This window comes from Notolabrus celidotus, chromosome 16, assembly GCF_009762535.1.
Source record: "Notolabrus celidotus isolate fNotCel1 chromosome 16, fNotCel1.pri, whole genome shotgun sequence".
Taxonomy (NCBI): Eukaryota; Metazoa; Chordata; class Actinopteri; order Labriformes; family Labridae; genus Notolabrus; species Notolabrus celidotus.
Window position 1 is genome coordinate 26,044,291 of NC_048287.1, and position 22,094 is coordinate 26,066,384.

At 40.0% G+C, this 22,094-nt stretch overlaps 1 protein-coding gene and 1 long non-coding RNA gene across 4 annotated transcripts; both read left to right on the forward strand.

Moving 5' to 3' along the window:
• Positions 1-29: 29 nt before the first annotated feature.
• On the forward strand, positions 30-22,037 carry slc9a3.1 (solute carrier family 9 member A3, tandem duplicate 1). 3 transcript variants are annotated; one of them, XM_034704551.1, is made up of 18 exons: positions 30-195; positions 455-568; positions 3,806-4,050; positions 13,728-14,030; positions 14,436-14,596; positions 15,011-15,089; positions 15,220-15,397; positions 16,078-16,298; positions 16,396-16,598; positions 16,718-16,807; positions 16,886-16,956; positions 17,046-17,175; positions 18,326-18,471; positions 18,797-18,920; positions 19,351-19,524; positions 19,639-19,693; positions 19,779-19,865; positions 21,035-22,037. In XM_034704551.1, the coding sequence occupies exons 1-18, from the start codon at positions 191-193 to the stop codon at positions 21,334-21,336; spliced, it is 2,688 nt and encodes an 895-aa protein (XP_034560442.1). In that variant the 5' UTR covers positions 30-190; the 3' UTR covers positions 21,337-22,037. The 3 variants fall into 3 exon arrangements, with proteins under 3 accessions (XP_034560442.1, XP_034560443.1, XP_034560444.1); XM_034704552.1 differs by lacking the exons at positions 30-195; positions 455-568; positions 3,806-4,050 and adding an exon at positions 11,162-11,435; XM_034704553.1 differs by lacking the exons at positions 30-195; positions 455-568; positions 3,806-4,050; ... (1 more) ...; positions 19,779-19,865; positions 21,035-22,037 and adding an exon at positions 11,162-11,435 and having other exon boundaries at positions 19,351-19,530.
• LOC117827829 lies at positions 6,487-7,162 on the forward strand. The gene is made up of 3 exons (XR_004634287.1): positions 6,487-6,520; positions 6,872-6,908; positions 7,055-7,162. It is a non-coding gene; the product is annotated as an uncharacterized LOC117827829 (long non-coding RNA).
• Positions 22,038-22,094: the final 57 nt, after the last annotated feature.

Here is a 22,094-nt window from a genome sequence, read left to right on the forward strand (position 1 = left end):
CTTAAAGCTCCTGTAGGAAAGTTTTTAGTTGGTTATTTAACACACTGACATCGACACTGATGCCTCTTTATCACCTACAAAAGCAAACAAGACCATCAATATCAAGAATGATTATTTCTAAAGAGTCATTGACTCTGACTGCAATCATCAATATTCAAACAGAAGATGTCATGACTGAATTGATGTGTGGATGAGGTAAGTTATTCATTTAATTGTATGTAATATACCTTTCTGATGTTTTGTCTTTTTAAAAACATTAGTAATTTTTTCTGTTGGATCTGTTGTGTTTAAACATTTATTAGCTGTGTTGATGACGCTGCACAATGGCATGGTTGACAAATATCTATTCTTCAGTTTTGATAAACTAAAATGGATATCTTACTCCCAATAATACTAGATTGGAGCATGAATGAAATGACACATTAGTGCTCTTATTTTCGTTCAACTTTTCTAGGCTGCTGAATCGAACCATAAACTTCAACAGTCCCTCAGCTGACTGGTGTCCATGCAGGTGTCGCTGCTCTTCTTCAGCAGCCTTTCCTCTGCAATTCGACACCATAAACAGACGGTAAGGCAGACGAACACGCTGTGACTTTTTTAAACAGCTACATTCAGGAGTGGGAAAAATACACTCCTGTTTGATGTGCCAAGTTTCACACTTCTTACACACTCATTAGTTAGGTACCAAGAATTAAAATGAATAAACTCACTTAGTTTTTATTTTGAATGTCCCAATATTCTGGTAATCATACCCTTTTTATTGTTGGGAACTATGTTGCCACAAAATAAAATAAAAAAACTACCAATTCACTTCCTCATGTTGTGTTTTAGTAAGTATGATTCTGAGCACAATAACAGGGAGAAATGCAGAGTAATTAGGCTTATTGATTTTCACTTCCAGATAAAACTTATCATACCAATCAGTGATGTATTTAAGGCATTAAGACCAAATGATCGAGAGAAAAAGAATGAGGAAAACTTCAGTTCCATGTATTTTTGGCTGTCTGTTTCATTATCTCTGTGACTCAGCGTTCCTGATTAAACACTTTTTCCAAGTAGCATACCATGTGTTTTTGTCCGGAACAGTTTGTGTCTAATGTGTGCACAGCTTTAGACAAAAGAGCTACAGGTACAGCCCCTCAGTTGGACTTTAAAGATACCACCAAAGCTGTTGCAACAAAGAAAAAATCAATGCCATTTAGAGCTCATTGTGATGTCTCAGAATCTTTAGATGACTGATACTTTAAAGCAAAAGATATTCAGATTACCAGAGAATGTAGAGCACTTTTTAGCTGATGGAACTACTGAAACAATCTTTTATTAGATCGTTTTGATTACTTTTCACTTTGTTGTCAAATCAACTTCCCAAGGTGAAGTCTTCAGATTGTATGGGTTTTAATGAAGAGTTCACCAAATATATTGAGTGCAATATTTGATTGATTGCACAGACACAGTTTTATGCAGACATTTATTGTGGTCCAGACCACTTAAGTATCTTTAAGTCACTCTGGTGTCACTATAAGGATCTTGATGATTTTATGCAGAGGTCAATCTTCTTTTTTACCCCCCACCCCTCATTACTCCTGACTGGTTCTTTCCAAAAAAGGATCACTGTTGATGGCTGGCTTTAAAGGTCAAGTCACAACCACGGACACTTCTTTGTTGACTGTTAACCTCACAGAGACCCCCTTATTACCACTGACCTTAGGTACAGGTGTGGGGCTTTATCTAAAGCCAGGGAAACAATTGGATGCAGCCAGTTTACTCATAAACTGTCAACAGAGCTGCCGTGCAAACAGCTCTGGTGTAGCCCATGCTGGTGTCTCGGAGGAGATCACCAGCATGACATAAGGGCGAGAAGAGGAAGGACATGACAAGATTGAGATCTAAACGTAATCCAGAACCCTGTCATGATTTGTGTCTCAGAATTTATTTCACTCACCAAATAATTCATAAAGGGTCTTATTTCCATACTTGTCATGTTCAGCGATTCTCTGCCCAAACAATCAGGAAATCAGTTTAAGGAAAGCACTCTCTTTTGTAATCAGGGATTTTTGTAAGATACAGGATTTCTGGAAAGGCCCTGAGTTGACCTATCCCCACTCTGAATGAATTATCCACAATGTCCCTTGACTGACTGAGCACTGATACCACTGTTTAAAGTGTTACCAAAGGGATTGTGTCAGACGGGAGAAATATATTGATTAACGGCTCACGGAAAAGAAACAGCACGTCCAAACTAAGGTTCACTCACAAGTTTCTGTCCCGTAAACAGACACGCATGGTGGCCATGAAGGCTCAACACAGTCATTGTTGTTCAGTGTGGCAACAGGAGGGGAAGTTTGAGGTGCAGGTGCTACACTCCAGTGAGGGAGACAAACGGGTCAAAGTGACTTCCTCTTCTTTTATAAGTGGATACCTACTGAGGACATTTATGTAAAGCCTGAGAAACACACGCACACACACAGTGTTGGAGACAGAGAAGACACAGTTTTTTAAGGGTGTGTTTTACTGAAGCAGCCGGCTGGAGAGGTGTCTTTCATGATTTATTTGGCAGAAAGGTGTCAGTGAGACGCAGCACAGTGTGTCATTTAAATGAAAATGAAACAATCCTTTGATATAAACTTGTTCTTACAGCCTGTATTTCACTCACTAGTAATCATGGGGTTGACTAACGACGGAGATGACGACTTATCTTTTAGTCAACTAAGTCCTTAGCTGAAACCAAGAGCGATTTTTATCATGGATAATCTGAAAAGTATTTTTATTTTGCTCACAATATTAAATGTCAAAAATGTGTGTCGGTAGGAAAGAAGGAAAGAAAGAATGGATTAAAGGACAAGAAGGAAAGGATGGAAGGACAAGCAAGAAAGGACGGAAGGAAGGATGGAAGGGAATGATGGAAAGGAAGGAAGGATGGAAGGACAAGAAGGAAAGGGAGGAAGGATGGAAGGCCAAGGAGGACAAGAAGGAAGAATGGAAGTACAAGAAAGAATGGTATGATGGAGGGAAGGAAAAGAAAGAAAGGAAGGATAGAAGGACAAGAAGGAAAGGAAGGATGGAAGGAAAAAGGAAAGGTAGGAAGGACAAGAAGGAAAGGAAGGATGAAAGGATAAGAGGGAAAGGAAGGAAGGATTGAAGGACAAGAAAGAAAGGAAGGATAGAAGAAAAAAAGGAGAGGTGGGAAGGATGGAAGGACAAGAAAGAAAGGTAAGAAGGACAAGGAGGAAAGATAGGATTGATCCAAGGAAAAGAAGGAAAGGGAGGATGGAAGGACAAGAAGGAAAAGAAGGATGGAAGGACTGAAGGAAAGGCAGTAAGGAAGGATGGAAAAGAAGGAAAGGCAGGCAGGACAGAACGAGAAAGAAAGAAATAATCTTGTTTATAGGACTTCAGAGTTGCTTCTCGAGGTGATCACCGTCAGTGAAAACTCGCTCAGATCTAAAGAGAAAGATTCAGAGCATCAACTCTCCCTTTGACTGAAGTGGTCAAACTAGCTGATCTGGGTCCATAGTGGGAGGTTACAGACTTACATCAGGATGGGCTGAGCTTCATCCTCTGAAGAAAGGTGATCAGAGAGGAGAGCAGAGAGGAGGCCACAATGCTCAGGTGTGATAAAGGTGTGGACATGAGTAAGAACAAAAGGAGGAGACATAGAACAGGAGTGAGAGAGCATCATATGATCTGATATGGACTTAAACATTAAGTTAACAGCCTTCATAAGTTTGTGATTCAGTTCCCCTGAAAACATGGCAGCTACTTGGAGATTTGCACTTTTTCTTTGCTTGTCCCTGATGGTGTCCAGATGCCCAAGCCTGGCCAATGAAGACCCGGGACACGGCACATCAGACACCGAACACGAAGCTACACCAAGCAGTGATCATGGGAACACCTCAAGCTCAGAGTCTGGACATGCTGATGCTGAACACGGGGACGCTCACGATTCGGAGCCCATCACTACTCTTCCTATTGTCAGCTGGAAGTGGCACCATGTGTCCACACCGTACATCGTGACCCTCTGGATCCTGGTCAGCTGGCTCTGCAAAATCAGTGAGTCCTGAAAAGTTTGGTCCATTGAGGGCTGACCATTAGTCATAATTTGGTACTTTGACAATCAAATAGTGTAAATTACGTCCCAATGTTAAATGTAGTAGAATTGTTTTGTACTTAAATGAAGTACTTTTTGGTGGCACTCAAGCATACTGAGTATTTCAGAACTCAATGACAACATTGAAGTTCATATACAACTTTAGAAATACAATACATGTAATTAAATGCAGCTTATAGATGGAAATTCAACCAAGAAACCATGGAAACATCAAATAATATGAAGCCACTGCCTTTATTTGAATAGTGAATTAAATACCTGATAATCAGAACACATAACAACATTAATCTAAAAATCTTGTTATTCCGAAAAGGCCACAAAGCAGACATTTAAGGTGTAGCTGCCTGATTTGCCTGGTCTGAATTCATAAATAAAACAAGTTGATGATTTTATAAAATGTCTTAAGAGCAAACTTTTCATGTTGTTAGTGTTCAGGATATATCACTTTCAATCAATCAATTCAACTTTTATTTGAATAGCACCCTATCACAACAAATGCACGCTCGAGACAGCTATTATAAATAAGTGCTTTCTATACAATCAAAGCCAATAAACAATATGTTAACTATTCAATCTCAAGTGATTTGATGAGACCTGGACCATAAATTGTAAAGCTACAGACCCCTGAACACAGCTTGACCTCTGTCAGATCACCTGATAGAGTTCTTGTCTTGTCCTGTAATATGGTCACTAGCATTTCATGTATACACAACAGACGCAAATGTTTTTGTGGCACTGTGGACAATGTAAATGAATGAACATGCATGCATGTGTGTGTATGTGTGTGCATGTGTGTGTGCATGTGTGTGTGTGTGTTTGTGTACACGTCCACGGACGTAAATATGGGGCTGTATATGATGCAGGAAATGACTCTGTGAACACCATAACAATGAAATCAGACACGGCAAAGTGACATCAGTAGTTACAGTCGATGAGCCAGTTTTGGCGGCGTCAGTGTTAATCAGTGCTGAAAACTGTTACTGCCATGTTTGTGCTAACAGAAGCTTTACTCCAGAGGTTTTTATTTAAAACAAAGTGAATGGTTTCACTAGATGTTTTGGCTGAAGCAGACATTTAGCTGACATTTGTTTTCTGTAGAGATCACTACATAGCCCCCACTTGAAATAGGTATTTATCACCAGGCATGGACAGGTCATGTGGCGTACCGGGCAATGCCTGGTGGGCTGACGCACATTTTTTGGGCCGGCCCGGGGCTGTCATAATTTAACCCAAAAAGTATATTGTAACAGCTACAGTTTGTTAAATGTGTTCAGTGCAGATGTTCCTAATTCCTACAGTGTTGACAGTTCGTGAAGGCATCAGTGAGCGGCACGCAGTGCAGCAGGAGGGAGCAGGGGTGCATCTCGCTCGGTTGGACGTGATGCTTTCAGCGGAGTGTCTGCCCCCTGGTGGCTGGCTGCAGTATAGGTCAAAAAATCTGTCTCCCCCATTCATTTGAATGGGGGACCAAACTTTAAAAAATAAATACACGTCATACGAATGTTTCTCACATCCATATGCTGTGGTGATATGTAGTTATTATTTGACTGTTTTGTGTTCAAGGCCTCTTTTTTCTGAAAAGTTTCTTTTTTGTTAGTTATTAGAGTTTAAAAAACGGGGTTTTACTTCCGGGTTTCCTTTGATTCACAGCCGCCGTAGAGGGAAACTTCAAAGGACACACAGCGTCTTATGACGCTACGCTGTAGGGTGGAGCTCGTTACAGTGGCTTCACAGGCTCTAGCTGCACAATGGCTGCACCCAGGAGTAAGATTTTTTGGCTTCAGAACCGTACAACGGGAAGAGGCGAAGCAACACTGTCCATTTTAATTTACAGTCTATGGGAGGGAGGGATTGAGGTGTGTGAGTGAGAGTGTGTGCGAGCTTGAAGGACGAGAGACAGCGCAGGAGGAGTTGTTAGTTCTTTCATTAAATAATTTTCGTGTTGTTAGTTGGCATGGTCACGGCCGACAGTGACCAGTTAATAAAGCTCTTGTGTTCACGAATTGGCTCGTCATCATTGCAGCGTCCGGACGGACGTTACAATATTATATATCATTTTTATCGACCGCGATGAGCCATTTGTTGATTTATGAAAACACAATGAAATCTCTCAGCCTTCCTCGGCCCACCCCTCCCCTCCTGCTTGACCTAGTTTATCAAATTTTGCCATTTGAGCTGACCGGAGTTGGAGAGAAGTGAGTGGAAATGGATAAATGACAAAAGCGCAAGGGGGGCGCAGAAAAGCTGCAAGAAAAAAAGCTAAGAAACAAGTGGACGCAGCAAAATGTGCCAAACGTACTGCTATGTTTGCCATTGCCACCTCAAGTTCGACTGCGGCGGCCCCTGTCCCCCAGGGGTGTTCCAGGGATGTGCCTTTCATTGGTGTGGACTTCACAGGCATTCTTCACATTTGTAAGTTTACTATACTGTATACTGTTATGTGTTCTTGCTGACATCCACCTGAATGGTCCTAAAGGCTACTACTTTTACAGAGTGACTGTAATGAATGCAACCATCTATTATTGCAATATTTTAAAGACACCAATACTGTCAATGTACATTTTTTTGAAATAGTCTCATCCTCACTCTTGACCCACTTGTCCTCTCTTTCTCTCCCTTTGGCCTTTCCCTGATGTGGAGTTTACATGTGTTCTTTTTCTTTCATTGTGAGTTTATTAAATAGCTCTTATTTCAATTACAGAAGAGACGGTATCAGATTAATCTAGCATATCTGACCTCACCTCTAATTTCTGTCTCCCTCAGAGCACCAAGGTCCATGTAACCTTCTGTCTCAGCATATGTAAGTACAAAATTAGCTGTTATCTCTCTGTTCACCAAAACATTATTTAAACTATACCTTAACTGATCCCTGCTCTCTTTCTTTCCTTTGTTTGCCTGTCTCTGCATCTCTCTCTCTCATTCTCTCTCTGTTTTTCATACTTTAAGGTGCCACTTTGATGAGGAGCTCTTTATTTTACAGGGATATATGGTCTTACTGTGGTCTTAATTGTGTATTTGTATAAACAGTATATTTCATTAAACATTGAAAAGACATCACTAGCAGTGTTTCTTTGACATCCACTTTCACTTCAAGATGGAAATTATGACACTGTGTCCATCTCTCCCAAGAGGAAAGTCTCTGTGAGTAGTGAGCGTATCCCTTTTTTAACATGGTTACTCTCTTCCATGTAGTCTGCTGTGCTTTATTTTAATTTTTGAAACAACACAATGTGCACATATATACTCTGGTATGCCCATTTTTTGGTCCCAGTCTAGCCCTGCTTATCACAATTCACACAAGTGCTAACAATGGCACCATTTTCCTCAGATTTTGTTTCCTCTTTAGCGATTCACAATGCTTTCTTTCTTTCATTTTTCAAATCACATCCAGTTTCCCTGCTTTAGGCTTATTGAAAGGAAATGAACAATGAATGCAGGTTTAGATGTTTGTAATTTCACCCATCAGTCAGCACTGACAGCTGAAACTTTACTGATCTGACATTTCCAAACAGGCCCTCAACTCATAATGTGTTGATGTTGAAATGTTGGTTAATTCAGTTTGAATCATGTGACATCACTCAAAATAAATAGCACTAGATGATTAAGTAAAATACATTATCTGTGGGTGAGGTCACACTTTATAGTTATGACACATTTCATTGAGAAAAGGAAGATTCTTTTTGACAACAATCTTTAACTGTAGTGTCTGAATCACCTCCTTCAAAACAACCTTTTTGTGACCTCTCTGTGTTGCTGTTAAAAATTGCTCAGAGCTGTGGCCACTGTACAATGATTGAAAGGTTTTAATGGATGGCCAGTCACTATTAAGTTGGATATATCAGGTCATTAGTTAATAAGGCTGAGCGGGGACTTCATGCTTGACTGTTCGGCTAAATGTTCTCAGACGGATGATTTACGGTATTTAGATGACGGCAGAGACCAACAAGAGGCCTGTCGGACATTAATCTTTGTTCATTTCTTAAAAGCAAGACACGTTCTGCAAATTAAACACATTTAAAAAGCAAGGAGATAAAAGTAGGTCTTAAGGTGTTACTTAAAGCAGAATTCGTCTGTCTAATGACCTACAGCTGGCTAATCCAGAGCCGAGGAGCCGCCACAGAGAGCTTCTGTCGCTCACTCACAGCACTTACAGGAGAGATAGTAGTTCACACCTGTGCCTGTGTGAGAGCTTACATTTCAAGTCCATCTTACCAATGAGGCTATTGTCCCTTGTCCTGCTCAAACAGGTCGGGACTGTTGGCCAATAAAAAAAACAAAACAACACAAAAACCATCAAGTCATGATGAACCAGCTCACTGAATCAATGCTCATGAGAATCAGCACTCTATGCGCAGAAGGAATGCAGAGCGTCACTTTCACAATGTAGACAAATCTACCTATTCTTCAGACAGGTGTTTGTGTATCAGTCATGCACAGACCCAGCTCCCCCACCCTGTCTGTGACACTCAGGTCCATTGATCGCTCCTGAAGACGTAAGCATTCAAAGATGCTTTGCAGAATTTTTAGAAAATCCTTCCTGTTATTGACTGGATCTGGTGTTTGTTTCTCTGTTACAATAGACTGTTTAACACATGGACGTAATCTCAGTGATGTCACCCATTAGTTCCTGAAGGAACATTGGGAAGTGAAAAGATGGATTCTGGGAATGCAGACTTCAACTAACTTCCAGCTGGGTCAAAGCCATGCCATCAAATAGCTTTTAATTTAAACTAAACTTCTCAGAAAAATGAACACTTGCACATAAATCCGAATGATGAGAACTTACTATAATGACAGAGACCATGATGGAGAAACATCTATATGACGTGTATTTTAAATTTCAAGTTCGACCCATGCTCCATCTGATATAATGGAGGAGGCAAGCTTATACTGCTGCCAGCCACCAGAGGAGCTCTAAATGTTCTGGCTTCACTTCAGGGAAATGTCCATGCTTGCCATCCAGCCATCAGTTACAATGTGCTCACTTGTCAGTCAAATCAGCAACACCCCAATTATGCCTGATTTGCGAAACTCTTGGCCTTAAAGATAAATCAAGATGGATTCATAAAAATATTCACCCCTGATCAATTGTCCAGAAGTAAAATTAAAGGGAGATAGACTGAAGCCATATTTTGTCCTTGATATGTTTAATTCTCCTGTAAAAATTGACAATTTAATATGGGCTCTTTGGCTTTTAGGGCCAGCCTCAAGTGGCCGCTTCAGGAACTGCAGTTTTCTATTCTTCTTCACTGGTTTAATTTTTCAGCCTCAAAGGTCACCACAAGATGATCAACTAATATGAAAAGGTTAAGACAGTAAAATTACCAGCCAGATTCACCTGAGGAGTCGTGATGAACAGCTTCACGCTGTCCAGTCAAGACAGATATTTCATACGCTAGCTAGCTGACAGTTTGTCTGAATTAGCAACTCAACTCAACTCAACTCAACTTTATTAATATAGCACCTTTCATACATATAAACATGCAGCACAAAGTGCCTCACAAAATAATCAGAGAGACAGAAAACTACAGCAATGGTAAAATTATAAATGCATTTTTATGAATAAAATACTTTTTTTTTTTAAAAACAGTAAAATTAATAAAATACGTAAAAGTGGAAAGAAAAGATAAATATAAGGTAGTGTTGACAAGATCAGATGAATACAAGAAATAAATAGATATTTAAGACACACCTGAGAGTGTGTATTGTGTGCATATCTATCAATCTTTATATAATATAAAATCAAATCATAAAATCCCAGTTTAAATTGATATTTCACTTTTTATGGGAACAAAACTATAATTGTTTATTTATTTATTGCACATATAAAAGAACAAAACAAACATTGCATGTTCAATAACACGAGCCAATATATAACAGATAAAATTCAATAATAAAATTAACCACTAACATGTTATGTGCAGGAGGAGCCAAAAAAAACCTATAGGCTTGTCGAGTGGCCCTCCAAAGAAAACAATCAACACAAAGGCAAAGCATCAATGTAGAAACAGAATATCTACATACAAAAACAAAAAAAAGATTAATAAGAGGGATTAATATTTAAAACAATGATGAAAAGAAAAGAAGGGAAAAGTTAAAAAACAAACTAAACACAAAGGACAGAATATTTATTCATAAGTTAGGAAAATGGGGAGATTATCTGTTTGGAAATATGCATTAAAAATTGTATCATGTTGCATTACTTAACTCAACTAATATACATTTTATGGTTTGTTTCTTGAATGAGTTGAAATTTGTGTTACTTGTTATATGACCAGGTAAACTGTTCCAAAAGTGAGGGAAAATTGGCTCATCCACTTATGGACTGCTAGAGAACAGCTTTCTCATTTCATTGAAAACTGGGAGTCTTTAACCAGGATTGAGCAACGTCAGCGTCAATCATTACTGAACAAGAAGCTGTGAGACAAATTATTCATTCGCAGGTATTCGTTCAACATCGATCAAATGACCTCTGCTCTATCTTTAACTCCCTCACTCCCACACACACACGTAGAAATGTGTCACAACGATCTTCAGAGACCGGATAACGCAAACAAATGTATGACTAGTGAGTGTTTGGAGTGTGACTGAATGACTATGAACTTTCCTGGAGATACGTTACTCCTCCTTTAATCCTCAAACCCAAACACTCACACACACTCATACACACTCATACGCACACACAACCTTGGCCAGAGAGGAGTTACTGTACATATATCAAAGGCTGAGCCCAGGAGTTTGCAAACTTCTGACTTTGCTGCCATCCTGGACTGTGGGAGGGATGAGGATACAAAGTGACTGAGTTAGAGAGATGGAGCGAAACAAGCAATAATGAGATGATAAATTAGACTTTGTAAGACAGGGGAAGCAAATAACCCACAGAAAAGGAGGGATCAGACTTCAAGTGTGACACTAACTGACAGTTGAGTGTGGCATTGTTACTGACCGTTCACCTGCCTGACATCTGAGGTTGTACCAGTACAAACTGAGGGAGTTTATATTTTATTTTTGGAGTGCAGCTTCTTTTTAACTCTAATTCGTGACCATCAAACTGATGACATGCATCGCTGTGGACATCCTCACCTCTGGCTGCTGGGTTCAGTGCTGCTGCTGTGCTTCATATCAGCCGTCACAGGAATTCATGGAGATGTAGCGCTCACAAACCAGGACTCTCATCCATCTGAGTCCAAGTTGAGCTTGAATAAGACTGAACACGGTCATGGCCCCATCATCACTGGGATACCCGTCGTTACCTTCAAATGGGATCATGTGCAGAGCCCGTATTTGATTGTGTTGTGGATACTGGTGGCTGGTTTGGCTAAGCTGGGTATGTAACAAACATTTGAGATGATGGAATCTCCCAGAAGGTGTTTTTTTTCATGGCGTAGGTCAATAACAAGTTCCTATGATAAGTTTATGGTGCGAGAAGCAGTTCAGTGTGGCAAATAGCAAAAACAACAGTCGCTGAAGTTATGTCATACATAGTTTGGATGTTGCAGTCTGACATAAAAGATACAACTGAGATATTTTTAACCAAACTAAATTCAAATAGTCACAATGCAACCCTGTTATCAAACATGTTGGCAGTTAATTCATCTTTTTTATTCTAAAGCCTGTAAAAACCTGGTTTGTAGGTAAATAAGTGTTTCCTAAGACATTAAATACTCAAGTCTTAAGAAACAACATTTAAAGTGTTAATCATTGTAGAAAAGGAAAGTTTAATAAACATAGCCGATCTGCTTTAGGACTGAATTTGACCTTACTTACTCCTGTTTATAAAGATAACCTGAGCTCGTGATTGGCTCATAGGTGTAATCAACTCCCAAAAAAATTGTGACCTGACAATGAAACCACTTGCAGAGGTGGTCTGGGACATATTTGGAGTTCAAACTCCCATGCAGTCGAATCCATGCCTTTAAAGGACCAAACTGAATTTTTTCACCCATTCAGGATGTGATGATAGTTTTTGGTGACAGGGTGCTACCTCCAGAAAATGGAGAAGGGCACTTATCTAACTAAATAGAGTACAAGCTCTTAAGTGCAAAATGTCTGTTATCTAAGTGAGCTCATCCTAAACAATCTCTAGTTTTCCCGGCATCATACTGTCATTATTATCAAATTCTGTTTGCAGGCTCCTTTGACCTTGAAGCAGATAGGAATTTGACCAACTGGAGGTTCTGAGGTTAGAAAACCTCAGAACCTCTGTATGTGATGGTATTCTGTTCATCAAGGATGTCATCGCTAATAGTAAAAAGCTGATTTGAAAACATGGCTTTGAAAGCATTTAGTCATGTGCAGGAGCCTCTGAAAATGTAACAAAAAGTGTCTATCTGCAGCAGTGACCAGACGACCGTGTTATCAACGCAGCATGTTGTTCCAGAGAACAGAAGAGTTTCTTCTTCTGTCCTGCATGTTTGTTCTGTTTCAGAAGTCTCACAGATGAGTACAATAAATGTAACACAATTCATGCTGTCTCTTTGGGTTTAAATCTTATGCACACTCGCAAACAGAGCAATGAAGTAACACAAATCGATAAGGTCCTCAAGTAGAATTAAAGAACAAATCAGCACAGCTAAAGTACACACACCCAGGGGCTGGAAAAGACATTACAGTTCGAAATTTCTCCAATGGTTCAGTGGGTTTGTACATATTATAAGCTTTAGCGACTCTCTGTTAGGTTAAGTCTTAAGAATCTTTCTTTGAGATTTAAGAACCTTTATATGCACAGCCATGTTGGTTAATCATATGCCAAGAACAAAAAGTGCCACCTTCAGTTGATCATTTGCAAGTTTTGCAACCCGAGAAAGACATTTTAGTTTTATGGTTTAGTTATGATGCAATGTTATTTTAAACTTTGTTAGCCCTCAGCACCCAAAATATAACACAGGCTGTCTTTCACAAAGTTTTAAAGCTCCTGTGAGGATATTTTTAAGGGTAATGAAACAGGCTGAAATTAATAATGGTGCCTCTTTATGACCAACAACAACTAACAAGACCATCAACAGTGAGTCTGATTATCTCAGTGTAGTTATTTCAAATACAAGAACTGCTGCGGCGTAGGGTAGGTTTCAAATTAAGCTAGCTGCAGAAACAAGCCCAGTTACTAGTTTCGATAGTACAGACTGACTGTGAGGGATACGTTTGAGTGTTCAAAGAAAGCATCGGGAGATCTGTCTTCAGAGAACGCAATTTTTGTTTTTACGGGAGATAAGAGATGAAAGGTACGGCTTTGTCCACAGGGGGCGCCAAAATCAAACAAAAACCGAAAGCCTCTTGCAGAAGCTTTGGGAGAATTCAGTCAAAATATTGGCTTTCAGGGCTACTGTGGCCTAGCAGTCCAAGCAAGCCCCGTGTGCAGAGGCTGTAGTCCTCGTCGCAGAGGTCCCTAGATCAACTCCTGGCTGCGATCGCCGCCTGTCTCTTTTGTTGTCCTATCAATAAAGGCAAAATGCCCTAAAAATATATGCCTTAAAATAAATAGATAAATTAAATATTTGCTATCTAATCTTGACTTGCTGGCTCAAGTACAGGAAACCCCAAAGATACATTCATGCATTAAATTGTTGTTTTTATCTATTTATAAAAAACACCCTTTTCTTCTTCCATTCTCTTCTTTCAGTCATCGAAGCCAACCACCATGTGACCAGCGTGATCCCAGAGAGCGCGCTGCTCATCTGCTTCGGCTTCATTCTGGGCGGGATTATTTGGGGTGCAGACAAAGTGCAGACCTTCACGCTGACCCCGACCGTCTTCTTCTTTTACCTGCTACCTCAAATCATCCTGGATGCGGGTTACTCCATGCCTAACAAGCTCTTCTTCAGCAACATGGGGGCCATCCTGGTCTACGCCGTCATCGGGACCTGCTGGAACGCCGCAAGCTTGGGGCTGTCGCTGTGGGGGTGTCACATGGGAGGGGCCATGGGTAAGAGGGATACCCACTGTATGTTTTTCAGTGAAGTTTATCTGTGAATAAAATTGGATATTTATGGTAGAGTTTAATTCAGAGTGACAGTGTGAAGCAGATAAGGAGAGGTGAGTGAGAGAGCGATATGAGATATGCTCACTGAAGTTAAAGAGAGAGGTACATGCTCCTGCTTTCATTATTGTTTTGCCAACTTTAGTTTTAGTTTTGTTTGTGACTAATATTAACTGAAGACATCATCATCACAAAACCCTGATTATTGATTTATACAGACCTGTTGAGCCAACTGGTGGATTGAAGTGCGGTAAAAAGACTTGATCCCTCATGGATTCTTTTAAATTCCTTCCCTGTTACACTAAATCAAAGCTTCACTGATCGTCTCTCCTGCCCTTGTTGTTTCTGCAGGTGACCTGGACATCGGGCTGCTCCAGTATCTTCTCTTCGGCAGTCTGATCGCCGCCGTGGACCCGGTGGCCGTCATCGCTGTGTTTGAGCAGGTCCACGTCAATGAGGTCCTCTTCATCTTGGTGTTTGGAGAGTCGCTGCTGAACGACGGCGTCACAGTGGTACGCATAAACACAAGAAGTTATAGAACGTACATTTTCAGCACTTCAAATTGAGGATCTTCACCCTGACAGAGGTCTTGTCATCTTATCTGAGTTATAGCAATTACTGGTCAATCAAAGTGCTCTTAAAGGTGGTTGATCTGATAACAAACATTGCTTTAACAGCATGTTTAATGAATCTTTACTCTCCACTCCAATGCTTTGGTCCAAACATTTTTCTAAAGCTTTTTTTTAAATCCCCTGTGGTGTCACTTCTAAACACTTCTGATGGTACTACTTCATCATAAAGAGTAACAGCAACATCCCTTCATTTGTTTTGGTTCTTTTGTCCTGACAGTCTGCATCAAAATACTTGAAAATGTCTGCACACTGATCCTTCATTCTTCCGTTGATTTCTTATGATTGTTCTCTTAGGTGCTGTTCAATGTATTCGATGCATTTGTGTCACTCGGAGGATCCAAAATTGACGCTGTGGAGATCATTAAAGGAATAAGTAAGGGTTGAAGTTTGTTGACCTATCAATAGGACTCCAGTAGAATTCTGTTTTACTGAAGCTATTTGGATAAAAGAGTATTTCAAATAGTAAAAAGTTATGGTATAATCTTTGAATCTTCTCTCTCCAGTTTCCTTCTTTGTGGTGGCGTTTGGTGGCTCCCTCGTGGGCTTTATTTTTGGCCTGCTGATCTCTCTTGTGACCAGATGCACTAAAAACGTTCAGATCATCGAGGCGGGCTTCGTCTTCGTCCTGGGATACCTCTCGTACCTGACCGCTGAGATGCTCTCCCTGTCTGCCATCCTCTCGTGAGTTAACTTTTCATCTGCTTAGTAAAAGGATTTCAATCAATCAATCTTTATTTATATAGCGCCAAATCACAACAAATGTTATCTCAAGACTCTTTACAAACAGAGCAGGTCCAGACCGTTCTCTATGTTATATTATTAACAAAGACCCAACATCAAGACAGGATAAGATCCAGTCCCATCTTACAGACAGGACTCAGTCTGATCTCATCTTAATCCACCATGAGCAGAGCACTTTGCAGCATTTAGCAAGTTACAGCGGCAAGGACAAACTTCCTTTAACAGGCAGAAACCTCCAGCAGGACCAGACTCATGTTAGACAGACATCTGTTTCAACCGAGTTGGGCTATAAGAGTAGGGAACATTCGGTTGGTGGCACTTCCAATTCTACTCCTCTCACTGTTATCTTTGTGTATTCCTTCGGATGCAGTCTTACCTGGAATTGTAAATATCAGCAGCATTTAGCTAGTTACAGTGGCAAGGACAAACATCCTTTAACAGGCAGAAACCTCGAGCAGAACCAGACACTTGTTGGACAGACATCTGCCTCGAATGGACTGGGCTTGGAAAGAGAGATAGAAGAGATAAATAGAGAGAGATGGTAGTGATAGATGATAGATTTATTGAAAGTCAGACTGAGTTGTATGCAGTGTTTGAATCTCTGTGCCTTCATCCTGCAGGATCGTCTTCTGTGGCATGTGCTGCCAGAAGTACATCAACGCAAACATGGACGAGCGATCAGTCACCACGGTCAGGTTTCTCATGAAGCTTTTAGCCAATGGGTCAGAAACCATCATCTTTGTGTTCCTCGGGATCTCAGCCATTGATAAGGCGATCTGGGTGTGGAACACTGGCTTCATCCTCCTCACGCTCCTCTTCATCATCGTGTACAGATTCATCGGTAAGAGTCTGCCGCTACGTTTTGATAACAAACCTCTCGTTATGTTATATCAGAAGCTATAAATCAGACTGGTTGTGTGTGTGCTTGTGTTCTTAAGGGGTCTTCTTCCTCACCTGGATTCTCAACAAGTTCAGGCTGGTCCCAATTGAGCTCATAGATCAGGTGATTATGAGCTACGGTGGCCTGCGAGGTGCCGTCGCATACGGCCTGGCGACCATGTTGGATGAGAACAAGATAAAAGAGAAGAATCTGATGGTCTGCACGACTCTCATCGTAGTGTACTTCACCGTCATTCTTCAGGTAACACTTTTCTGTCTCTTCAACAAGATGAGATCACTCGATCGGTTTTCATCCTTTCCCTTCCAAAAACATGTGACTTATTGATTTGCATGTTTTGTTTGAATCACTTCCTGTTTCAGGGAATAACGATGAAACCTTTGGTCCAATGGCTCAAAGTGAAGAGAGCTGCTGTGGCCGAGCTCACACTCGTAGAGAAAGTGCAGAACAAGGTGACTCAGCTTTTAAAACACAGACACATTATCAAACAGAACCACAGTCTACTAAAACTGGGTTATCTTTCTTATTAGGTGTTCGATCACATGCTTGTTGCAATAGAAGACATATCCGGACAGATTGGGCACAACTACATGAGGGACAAGTATGTGAAGCCAAGTCTTTAACACTTTGTTTACCAAACTCTTACCCTGTTTGAATGAAGTCACAGTTTCCTCTTCTCTTATCGTGAAGGTGGAATCACTTCGAGGAGAACTGGATGTCGAGGGTTTTGATGAAGCCGTCAGTGAGGAAGAACCGGGACCACGTCTTCAAAGTCTTCCATAAGCTGAACCTCAAAGATGCTATGAGCTACGTGGAAGAGGTGGGCGCCACATTTTTGTTGCCTGTTGGTGTTGCTGTAGTGCAGGGGTGTCAAACATGCGGCCTGCGGGCCAAAACCGGCCCGCCAGAGGTTCCAATCCGGCCCGCAGAACGACTTTGCAAAGTGAAAATTTACAGAGAAGACAATGCAATTTTGAAATAAAAGTAACTGCTATTTCAAATTTGTCCTCTGGAGGTCGCATAAAATCAAAGTGCTTACTGAGCACACCTGAATGGCGCTTTTTTTTTCCTGGACTTTTTTTCTCAAAGTAAGGAAATAGATGACTTGCTGTTTGCATAATCAAGTTGAGATTCATAAAGACTTGTTCGAGCACTATAAGATGATCAACTAACTACTAACACTAGCACTACACCCCTGCATACAAACTGTTACTGCTGGAGCTGAGGGGTCCAAAATAGTCAACTTTAGCTTCTTCATTATTATAATCTATCTGTTCTTTTGCTGTAAACATTACACTCTGTGTCAGGTGAATGGGTAACCTGTGTGTTTGGTGTGTTAGCAGCAGGTTTCAGAGCTTTAAGAAAAAAATATTCTGCCCACTATGAGACACATCATGGCAAAAAATACAACAACTGTTTTTGTAGAAAGATAGTTCATTAAGTGTGAACATTTTCATGTACTTGTATTTTTTTGCACTACAACAAAGGGAAAAATTTAGAGTTGTCATTATTTATAGGTTATTATGTTTAATTTTACTGGTCCGGCCCACTTCAGATCAACTTGTGCTGTATGTGGCCCCTGAACTGAAATTAGTTTGACGCCCCTGCTGTAGTGTATTTGATTAAAGCTCCTGTGAGGAGTTTTCAGCCGGTTGCAAACAGACAGATCCAGTTTTTATCACAGCTTAAATTCATGCACCTTGTGACTGTACGGTTCCAATCTAGAGGCAAGGTTAGGAGCTTTAAGTAGACAGAGCATTTTGTCCAATCATCCTGAGATGGTAAAGACATTTCTCTGGTTCAGTAGCATTATTTGTTTTATGTTTTTTAATCAACATGCTTTTATTTCCTTAGTTTTAATCATTATTCTCACAGTTTCCTGTGGTTGTGTTTAGGTACCATGTAGTATAAATACATTCTTCCTAAGGTTTGAACTTTCCTTTCTAAGAACACCTTTTCTTGCCCTGCAGGGTGAGCGTAGAGGCTCTCTGGAGTTCATCCGCAATGAAACCGCGATCATCGATTTCAAGAAGAAGTTTGGAGATGAATACTCAGAGATCATACCCGACATCCCGTCTGACACGTCTGACGATCACGGAGGAATGTCCGCCATGAGGTGAGAAAACAGTTTCAGTCAATTTGCATCATAATCATAGAAAAATTTACCAAAAATGTGAACTAATTCTGAATTTGACCTATATGTTAAATCTAATTACAAGACACTTCAAGTATCATGAAGTTTGTTGAGATACACTATGCTGCACTCTTACATTTGCTACAACACTTGTTCTGTGGTGATCAAAGCAGGTCGCATTTCTTTTCTCCTTTCATGGGGGTTGATGCCATCCAAACTCTAGCAAACTATATATTCCCTGAACATTCAAATTTTGTGCTGGACTTGAGTTTAAAGTAACTCAAGTGGGGTAATTTTTCTGTTGTAGAAGAGACCCCGTGCCGTCAGTGAGCCTGGAGATGCACGAGCAGAACATGAACGGTATGAGGGAATCAGAGGACATCAACACACACCACCTGCTGCAGCAGCATCTGTACAAGGGCAGGAAACAGGTCAGTGTTTTGAATCAGGTCACTGCAGACCCTACATTAAAAACATTAAAGGGGTAATATGCCCATAGTGTGTTTTACTTCCACTATGTTGATATTTCACAAGAGGAAGGCCTGAAAGAAGAATCATAAAGTTGAGATCTCCTTTGTCTTGTCCCTAGTATGACCCAAGCCCCGGAAATCCTACATTTTCCACAATGCAACAAGCATCTTCCAATATATGCAAATTGATCAACATAAGGGTTGTTTTTTAATTTGAGGAGCAACTAAGACAATAAACATACAACTGTTTTGGTTAACGTTATGAGTACACTTTGTGGTGTATCTCTTTAAGGACAACTTCTTATAAACTCTATGATTAACAAGTTACAGACGGTCTTTTCGTCAGCATTAAAGGTTATAATTCAGGGTTTCTTTGTCTTCTGGTTCATAGCATCGGCACAGGTACAGCCGAACTCACTTCGATGTCAACAAAGACGAGAACGAGGTGCAGGAGATCTTCCAGAGGACCATGAGGAGCCGCTTGGAGTCTTTCAAGTCTGCAAAGATGGGTGTTGCTCCACCAAAGACTATAAGCAAGCACACAAAGAAAGACCAGCAGCAAAAGGTCTGAGTCTCAGGGTTCATGAATGAAACCAGATCTCAGCAGAGATCAGATGTATTACAGTTTTTCACATCTTGTAACGCACTTTTTAAACTTTACATTCAACATCTTCTGCAGATGCCAAACGGGAAATCAATGGACAAAAGTAAAAGCTACCATTCTGGTGATGAAGGTTTGTGTCTCATTAATTATTCATATACCTGATCATGTGCTTAATGAAAGCTCCTGTTTGATCAGCTCCTCCTCCTTTTCTCTAGACTTTGAGTTCTCAGAGGGAGACAGCGCCTCGGGATACGACCCATCAGGCCATTCGTTCCCCAGGAGGGTCTCCTACAGAGCAGGAGGTGAAATACAGACATCGTTTTGTTTTGCACACTTGTAAACAGTCCTGGAGGAAGTATCGAGATCATTTACTGAATTGAAACTACCCATACAAACTTCTAGAAACTCAACTCAACTTTATTTATATGGCAACATTCATACAATCATCGAGCATGCAGCCTAAAGTGCTTCACAACTAAAGAAAGATAAAAACTGAGAGGAATTGACAGAAGCAGATTAAATAGTTTTAAAACATGTAATAAAGTAATTAAAATTAATAATAAAAAATCAATAGAGTAGAAACGGTTCAATAAATAGAAGTCAGTAAAATCAAATAAAATCTGTACATTTGAATAAAACAAACTAAATAACAAAATCATAATAATAATAATAATAATAATAATAATAATAATAATTGTATTTATAGAGCACCTTTTAAAAGCCAGGTTACAAAGGGCTTAACATGGGCATCAAAATAAAACAAGCGGTTCATAAAATCCCACAAGGCAAGATAAAGAAACAAAATATATATTTTATGTTCATCAAATTTCCCTTAAAATAATTCTTAAAGAATAAAAAACTTTATAAATATATTTTTTAAAAACAGTTCAAATCCAGTAAAACAATATTAAGTTCAGGTAAAATCAGGAAAGAATCTGTAATAAAAGTATGTCAGCAGACCTGATCAAAAATAAAAGGATTGTAAAGTCAATCAAATCTTAGAATAATAATAATAAATTACTCTGAATTAAAAGACAGATTACAAAATAGGTGTTAAAGATGACTTGAAAATGCAGAAAGACCTTTTTCCCTGAAAATGAGGCAATAACTAAACTTTGAAATAATGTTTGTTGTATTGGGATGCATCACAGTAGGAAAAGTGTCACATTTTTAAGGTAAAGTGATGTTTTTCAACTGTTTGTAACCTGGTTTGATTCTTTTGTTTTGTATTTTTACACTTTGAGGTTGTTTTCAGTATAAAGAGCGTTATAAATCATATGCATTATCATCATTATTACTAGTATTATAGTTAAATAAATGGGATTCATGAGGTTATGAGTGATGAACAAGCTTCAAAGGTCGGTTGACACTTATTCAGCTTTTAAAATGTATTATATAAAAGTGTCAATGTTTGCTTTTTTAATGTAATAAAGAAGAAATGTCACTAATTCAGTTTCCTCTCTTCGTCCAGCTGGCATCGAGAATCCAGCCTTCATGCCGGACCTGGACCCCTTGTCGGCAGTGCAGATCCCCCCGTGGCTGGCAGAGGCGGAGCTGGACAGCGGCACGGTGGCTCCCTCGCAGCGAGCTCAGGTGAGGCTGCCGTGGACGCCCAGCAACCTGAGCCGCCTCGCTCCCCTCCGTATCAGCACCCGCTCCAACGACTCCTTCATGGAGGCCGACGCCTCCGCCGCACAGCAGAGGGACAACGAGCTGCCTCCACCTCCCCATCCGCCTCCCCCACCACCTCACAGAGACGGAGGTCACATGTGAGGTCTAGGTCTGCACTCTACCCATCAATGACCTTTACAGTGTGCACAGTGGCATCTCATTCACCAGCACGTTCGACATTGTCACATTTTCTCCTGTTTTAACATAAACTAGTCAAACTGTGCAAATCACTCCCTCTGGAGTCTCCTATTACCCCTGAATGTGACACGCAAACCTTCTCCAGACCTTTGACATTTATAAACTTCTGTGTTTTTTTAAAGATAATTTATGTAGCGTTAGAGTAGATAAATAATTCCACCTTTATTATCTGAATAGAACAATGTATGTGTTTTCTTGTTTGTCTCAGATCAGAGTCTATTGTTGAGTTTGAACTTTTAAATAAGAGCATTGTAAAAATGTCACATGTATGATACAGTTATATTATATTTATTCAAAAATAAGTTTGGGTGTTGTTTGGATTCTTCAATCTCCTGAAATCTTTTCGTCATTAAAGTTTTTATTAACTTTTCAATGCATGACAAATAGGATAATGTACAGAAAGGACATCCATCTCTCTGTCAGAGTCCAAAAGCAGTCCCAAGAGGTGATAAAGTTCCCACCTCTGTTCATGTGTTGTATGATCCTCTAGCTTCCTTTACATATTTTCTGCAGTCTGACAAAATGTTCAGCCACCTATCCCATGTAACCTTCAACTGAAATCTGACATTTTGAGTAACTTTTTTTAAAATAAATTCACTTCAACAAAGAAATCTATGACTGACTGATTGTGGCTTTGAACTGCAAAATAGAACCAGACTGAC